The following is a 7,714-nucleotide window of genomic DNA, read 5'->3' on the forward strand; positions in this document are numbered from 1 at the left end:
CATTTGCTTTGCACAGTTTTCCAGCAGCTTCACCTTGAATAAAGCCTGGTGGCATCCACTGATCAAGGCATGAACAACGTGTTGTATATAATTACTTACCTCAGACAAATGGGCCCATTTATGTTTTTCCATCAGTGAAAAAAATCCATTGGATTTCCATTGATAAATTGGATCTCTGCAACACACCCAACCTCTTTGTCACCCACTGATTGATAGAAATCAATGAATTATTAATCACTCGATGAACAGTTCATCACAGAGAGCTCCCTTAAGGGATGGGCAACTCATATTTGGTCCAAGGTGGATCAAGGTGGACAGATGACTGCTTTGCACTGACTAAAATAAAATAAGATAATCCAAAACTAACAAGCTGCTGTTAGCCATTCAGCCATCTACTTAAAAACGCCCACACATTTACTTTAAAAGGGTAACATGTTGCGTCTCTGTGACCTTTATAATTACAATAAATCCTGGAATTTCCATGACCCCTTTCAACCCACATCATCATTATGCCGAGGACATTGCATTAAAGCCTTCTAATTAGGAGACGCTCTATGTTGTCGATACACACACACTTTAGACGTAAAGCAAGCTCATGGGGAGGAGGTGAGGAGAATAGGAAATGTCTATACATATTTTCCTTCCTGACCTTTTTCTTTTTTATCCCTATGTATCTGCTTCTTGTGTGCTTTTGTTATATTTTTTCTTCTCTTACCGTAAAACCCCTCTTTTTTTTTTTGATAATCTACTCTTTGAAACTCCCAACAAGCTCTAAGAAGCCCATATGACTGTGTCTCTTTCATTTTAATTGCATGATGGGCCCCAAGTGATCGATTTACTCTTTTTCCCCACTAGACGTGAGGGGGCTCTTAACATACTGTATCTTTACAGGGAAAAACTGTCTTAGTTTGCAGCAGGGGCGATTCTAGGATCAGACACTTAGGGGGGCTAAGCCCCTAATGAGAATGGAACACGGATACAGTGCCTTGCAAAAGTGTTAACCCCCCTGCTAAATCAGTAGTTTCACTGAATAACAATGACTATATGTATTTATTATTGTAACAGAGAATAAAGGAAAAATATTGAATATATGAAATAACTAGACACTATATGGACTACCAGAATAAAAGGAAATGATGATGAGGTGTAAACAATAAATAAATCCAAATAAAACATTCCTTGACTGGGTTACAGGTGCAAAGCATTGGCGACAGCAACACAAGATAGTTGTTTCTCTGAACATGTCATTGTTTGCCCCCTGTAACTAACAGACATGTGGGCAAACTCTAACTTAATGCCGTATATAAAAAAAAAATAAATAATTTAATTTAATTTTTAGGGGGGGCTGAGATGAAATTTAGAGGGGCTTGAGCTTAAAAGGGTCTAAAATCTCCACTGGCTTGCTGTTTTACATTGAGCTTCAGGAAAGATTGATTCAGTAAATGATTGCGATAGAAATCAAGCTAAGTGCTGTGAATTTGGCCTGACTGGAATTTAAATAGATTTTTGTGGGCAAACTAGAGTGGGTCCACCCTTCCCTCCACTTCGCTATTATGAGTGCCTTAAGTGTGCGTGTGTGTGAGTGCGTGCATGCGTGTGTGTGTGTATTCAGCTTTAGAGCCACAGTATTATCTCTTCATAGAGGTGTTGGTATGTTTGAAGCCAAATGTTAGGGTGAGTGAAAGTAGTGTTTTAATATTTAATGTTTAATGTATGTTTGTGTATGTGTGTAGTCAAGTAGGTAGGATGTCAGGGGGTGGTGTGTGGCTGCATGTGTTTATGCATATCATTATACTTCTCTTAAATGCCTCATCTACATAAGTGATTGTAAGCATGAGGAAAGGAAACAACCAGTGTAATTAAGGGAACTTCACTTATTTACATATAATTGCTATAAATCTATATATTTAGTATAGTATAATTCTCCTGGTTTCTTATTTTTATTTTTTGGGACATAGTCTGGTGTTGAAGGCACATTGGCACTCAAGCAATAACAGTTTTGAATTCTTACCTCAAACATCTCTTACTTGTTACGGCGAGGTTTGCTCTTTGACTTGGAACGAGTGTTCTAAGTCAGAGTCGCCAAACGTATTGCTCATTTCAACATGCATGAGTAGGATATATTTTATCATTAGCATAACCATTGCCTAAAAAAGGCCACCAGTTCCAATCCGTTTATGGAGAAATTTAATACAGAAAAGTGTTACCAAAAACAAAAAAGACTGTGACCGAAATAAAGAATAAATATTTTGACTTGGAGTTAGATTGTTAGGAAACGTCTTTAAAAAGCAAATTGGTCCATGACCTAGAAAGGAAACGGTCACAGCGATGTGACGGAACAAGATACCGCTGGTAATGTTACGCTCTCAAGTGCACCAGAGCTTTATACTGGACAGCAACCTGCTTAACAACCCTGAGGCAGCTTTTGTGTGTAGAGATCTTTTTCCAAACAACTGAACTGTAAAATTTGCTTTGCCAAAACATATGCCAATAATATTGTAATAAACTTCTCAAACTTCTCACTAAACTGGCAAGCTATGATGATAATGATATGGTGAGCATATGAATTTTTTAATAAATTTCATGTTGCATAACATTTATTTGTATTTCAGTATCATAGGTTAATTTCAAATGAATTCAAATTAAGGCATTCTGATTCTTTGTGATTCAAACCAGGGTTTGTTTTTTTCCTGTGAAGAAAGGCAGACTATCCGCACGTCTTATAAGAAAATAAATTCTTTGGAATCACTTGCATTTGCCATGAGTGAATTGGTCCGTACGAATGCTTTTTGCAGATGGCCCAGTGGGTTTTATTTCTGTCTAAAAGTAAATCCAAGACTAACATATCAATCAATTCCTCACTATCCTCATGTTTGTTTTTTCTCTCAGGCGCAAGTACAAGAAAACGTCCCAGAGGTAAGACTTGCTGCAGGGACACTGGACCTCCTCCTCCTCCTCCTCCTCCTCCTCCTCGTCCTCCTCCTCCTCCTCCTCCTCCTTCTCCTTCTTCATCTTACCATCTGCTCCTTCTCCATCTTCTCTTCCAATCTCCTCTTTTCCCCTGATTTCTGGATTTCCTCCCACTTTCCTACATTCCTGGGCCTACTTTTACCATTTTTTTCTTTCCTTATTATTCATTGTTGCTTGTCTTGCAAAGCACTTTGCAGCTCTGTTATGACAGTTTAATTTGAATAAAAGTTGTTATTAATATAAGTGCTATATGATTAGTATCATTATTATTGCCTCCTTGCATCCACCATCATTCCTGAGAGGCATTCCAGAAATTCAACACTCATTGTTGAATATGCATTTATAAATACTTTATCTGGTGCTTTCTCTCTTGTATTGAAACAAATGTCAACTCATTGTCATGACTACATAACTAGCAACCTAGTGGACAGAAATTATGGGCACACAGTTCTTTTAGAACTATAGACAACTCAGAACTTTGAAGCTTGACGAACAACTTAAGTGCCATGCACGTTATCTTCTCTATTATGAAACTCTCATTTGTTTAGTTCTGTTGGAGATGCTCAGGGGAAATCAGGCTCTCTCCATTAACTGGGACTTGTATGCATGTATTTACATGCATGAAATCAAGGATTCATTGATGTCACTGGATATATGGGTTATGTAGAGTTAAGTATCATTTGTAAAAGATGTTTCTGTATTGATCTGAAACATGCAAACTTAACTCTTTAAAATTGGGTCACAAACATATTGCTTACTTTACTAAGTAATTTTCTAACACAACTCTTCACTGTAGTTTTAAGCAAACATTTCTCAAACAGTTGTAAACAGTGCATTTGTCAGGGACTATTTTGGGTCCTATATTGTTACACATTTGGTGCTCTAGAATGTATTTACAGCAGCAGGAAGGTGTATGTGGATTGACTTAAAAATAAACAACACTGTTCATGTTCATCATAATGAAGTCAAATGTCACAACAGTTTGACTCCACAATGGAGCTCTGTGGCACAGAGGAATAAGCTCTTTTGCTATACCAGCACTTGATAGTAGGATCAATACATTGTTCATTCTTGTCTTTCTCATGGGGTTTTTGATAAGAAAAACAATACAGAATACCACAAGCTGTATCCTAATTTAACATAACCTCCAACCATGCATATTCATAATTTTCACATGTGAGCATTTTGGACTATTTAGGACAAAAGAATGTTTATTTCTACATGCAATACACCACTTCTCTTCTGTTGTGTGAACTCTGTGAATAGGAAATTGTAGGTGCTCCATGAATGAATCTCATATTAAAAATAGGTTGCTGTAGTGCTGCACTAATGCGGCTTCCTATGAACTGTGGGATTGCCGCACAGTTGGAATAATTGAGCGAAACTCTTCTCATGCTACTTATTGACACAGTGTGTGGTCATTGGATTGGTGTAGAGCTAGCTGTTGGAAACTCTCCTTCTCCCTGTCTCTCTCACTCTTTCTGCTGGGTGGGTGAGTTCCTGTGTGGAGGAGATGGGTGATTGACAGCTCCATATGTGTCTGTGTAATTACGGCCGGGCTAATTGGCAGAGAGGAACACTGGGACATTGTCATTACTGACACACGAGTCCAAACCCTCACACATGCAGATGGAGAGATGGGGAGAGGAGTGTTTGTGTGGAAAGGGAGTTAAGAGATGCAAGAAAGGCTGTAAAGAAAGGGAACATGGTACGTTTAGGTCTTTGTTTGTGTGTTTTATGTGGGTTTGGAAACCGTTTGCCTGTTACAATTTTGGTTATCGTTTTAATCACATGGTCACTATTGGCCTTTTTAACAATTTCCAGTTTTCTATGCTCCGCCCCCCTTTGGTAACTGTTGCTATGCCTGTCAAACCATTCTCGCCACAACACATACCGGTTGCTGATTTAGGCTACCCCTCTATATTATAAGTCATTTTTTACAATTACCAGTCCATGACTTCAAACAGAGGAAGACAAAAGCAGGCTTTTTTGATTCTAGCCTGTGACCGTTGATTTTGAAATGGCGTCGCTGGAAGATTTTATCAGATGTAGCTAGCTAGCTAAGTATGCTAACATCAGCTCTATTAATTGTTTGAAACCGCTGCCTCTGGGTGACTTCTTTTAAAATGAGAATCCTTTACCAGAATGTCTAAAATATGCACTTGATGGCTACATACATGATATTTTGATATAAGATGGAGGCTAAAGCTGCATGTCCAAGCAAATAGTCTGCAACCTTACTGGTTGATGATCCACGTAAAGACAAAACAGCATTTCTAGCCTTAGTATTAAATAGAGAAATATATCAGACTATGTTTGAGTTCTAACATATCCAAAACTTTCCACGTCCAAGGATTTCTCTGGTGCCGGCAGAAATTCCGCATGATGTCCCTCTTTTTGGCCAGATGTCCGTTACCGTCCGCTCTCTTTGTGTTGGCATTCTAAACTCTGATGGATTTATGAGGACTATGGTTAACTGCTCCTCAGATCTCTGCAGGGTAAATCCAGACAGTTAGCTAGACTATCTGTCCAATCTGAGTTTTCTGTTGCACGACTAAAACAACCTTTGAATGTACACATACTCCACCAAAACAAGTTTCTTCCCGTGGCTATTTGGCAGAGCCTCCTTTGCAGCTCTGTGGAGGTAGATCTGGCAATGCAAGACTACATAATTTTCTAATTTCTAATTTAATTTCTAACATATCCCTGTCTGGATCCTTACTTTAAACATTTGCAACAAGACTAAGGTTATCATAGTTTTACTGCTACGTTATGTGAATGCTAATGTTATCCTAGCTCTTGGCCTTGGAAGTAACGCCAGAGGCAATTTAGAACTGAGGCGCCCCTAATGAAAGTAGTTTCCTGTATCGGTGTCACGTGGGCTCCGCCACTTCCACCCCTCTTTAGGAGACCAGTGGCATGTTCTGAGTGTATTGATTCCAAATAGTGCAAGTAAGTGTGAACACAGATAATGACCGATTATTTTGCCCCACAGTACCCAAAGTAAAAATTTGACCCATTCTTCACAAGTCACATACAGTATCTTCTGAACATTCTGACACTAAAATTGCGTTTTTCAGATAGACACATCAGGAGAAAATGAACTTGCTCAAGACCTGTTTCTGTCTCAGGACCAAACTCTTGCGAGATCTGGCAACACAGAAAAAGCTTACATAAACTTATGTTTGTGAACACTCTAACAAAGCAATGCTTAATATGTCTTTTAGCTGTGTAAATATCTAATGTTAGCAAAAGGAAATATAAATAAATTATACAAAAACCTTTTATGGATCCACACAATGTTTACTACACTTTAAAACGCAGCCCGCCCATTTAGGAGACAGGATGTGTGTACCGTTTCATACCATTGGCGCTGCTTGAAATGCGCTATCTTCAGTATAGAGGATCTTTGGTAACGCTGGGTTAGGTTGCTATGGTAGCTAGTAAGCTAGTTAGCCAGACATGCTAACATTTGCAGTTTACATTGGGTTGGAGCAGACAAACAAATTCTTTAAATTACTCCTTGCACTTTTGCTTTTGTCTTTGTAAAGGCTAAAAGAAGACATTAAAACCTGCTTTTGCCACATCCACATGTCCAAAGCTATGAAGTGAAGAAATCAAAGCTGAACAAACTTGCCATGCCTAGTTATGGTTGCTAAGCTTTGATTGGGCAATCGTTTAGGAAATGGGTTGGGTGAACAATCGATTCAAAATGTGTCACGTCTTTGACATATCTCGGCTTAATCTCTTGCTTCTGAATGTGCCAGAGCAAATTGATTCAATCCACTGGCAAATAAAAAAGCGCTGAGAACTTCTGTTAAGTTTACAAAAAAAGGCATTGATCATCCAAGCACCAGCACTTACAGTGATTGTTCATCAACAAAGCAACATGCAGATGGTTTGTGTGTCTCTTTGTATTCCCTGACAGGCGCTGCCTGAATACTGCACTAAATGAAACAGGCTTTTACTTAAGCCTGTAAATATGCTACGGTCACTCCTTGTAGCCCAGCTTTTTAAGTGTTTTCCAATCTGATCCAGGCAAGCCTGCAGCCTTAAATGGACTTATGTTTGCCTACTCAGTTGCTAACTGTGTTAAGAGTGTGTGTCTGTGTGTTTATGTGAGTTTTTTTTTGTCTCCTTTCTCTCCAACTGCTGCTGTGTTTGTTTCTTAATGAAGCATTGGAAGCTTTGCATACATGTTTTCAATGGCAGTATTAACTCAGGCGTCCACAGCCTGGTCTCCTCCACTTTGCTCTAGTAAATATGTGTTTGTGCGAGACAGAAGTTTTGAGATTAAGAGCAGTGTGTCTATTCGGTGTCTTGGTGCTTAAACCTGTCATGTATTTCAAAGCTGCTTTTGTGTCTTTTTTTGTGTCATTCCAAGTCTCAAGGTAGCTGAGATAAATCTAATCTAATCTAAATCTCAGGTTAGTCTCAATTCTACAGCTCTGCATCTATACTTCATTGCATTAAAAGTACAGGTTTGCAAGAGATGTCTAACAAAACCTTTTCATTTTAGTTTTTTTAGTTTCTTATTTTATTAGAAAAGGATGTTCTGGTTTCTCTCCATTACATACTATAATACTAACTGACTTTTGGCGATCTAAAGGCCAAGTAGGAGGCATATGTCTTTTTTACCCCATTGTCTAAAAAAACTGTAAGATAGGAGGTAATTCTTGTTTTCTTTTCTGATGGAAGTGATTGAAGAAAGTGCTACATACAGAAAGAGATAAACATGTCTGTA

General features: G+C 38.5%; 1 protein-coding gene across 4 annotated transcripts in view; it reads left to right on the forward strand.

Annotated features, from left to right (window-relative positions):
• The window catches only part of pde1cb (phosphodiesterase 1C, calmodulin-dependent b), a 96,526-nt gene that overhangs the window by 36,397 nt on the left and 52,415 nt on the right, over positions 1-7,714 (forward strand). Inside the window, exon 2 of one of the 4 annotated variants that reach the window (XM_034888794.1) lies at positions 2,890-2,916. The exons of the other annotated variants lie outside the window; for them this stretch is intronic. Coding sequence (XP_034744685.1) covers positions 2,890-2,916 — 27 coding nt within the window. The remainder of the gene's footprint in view (positions 1-2,889; positions 2,917-7,714) is intronic. 4 annotated transcript variants of the gene reach the window in all.

Source organism: Etheostoma cragini, chromosome 12 (genome assembly GCF_013103735.1).
Source record: "Etheostoma cragini isolate CJK2018 chromosome 12, CSU_Ecrag_1.0, whole genome shotgun sequence".
Lineage (NCBI taxonomy): Eukaryota > Metazoa > Chordata > Actinopteri > Perciformes > Percidae > Etheostoma > Etheostoma cragini.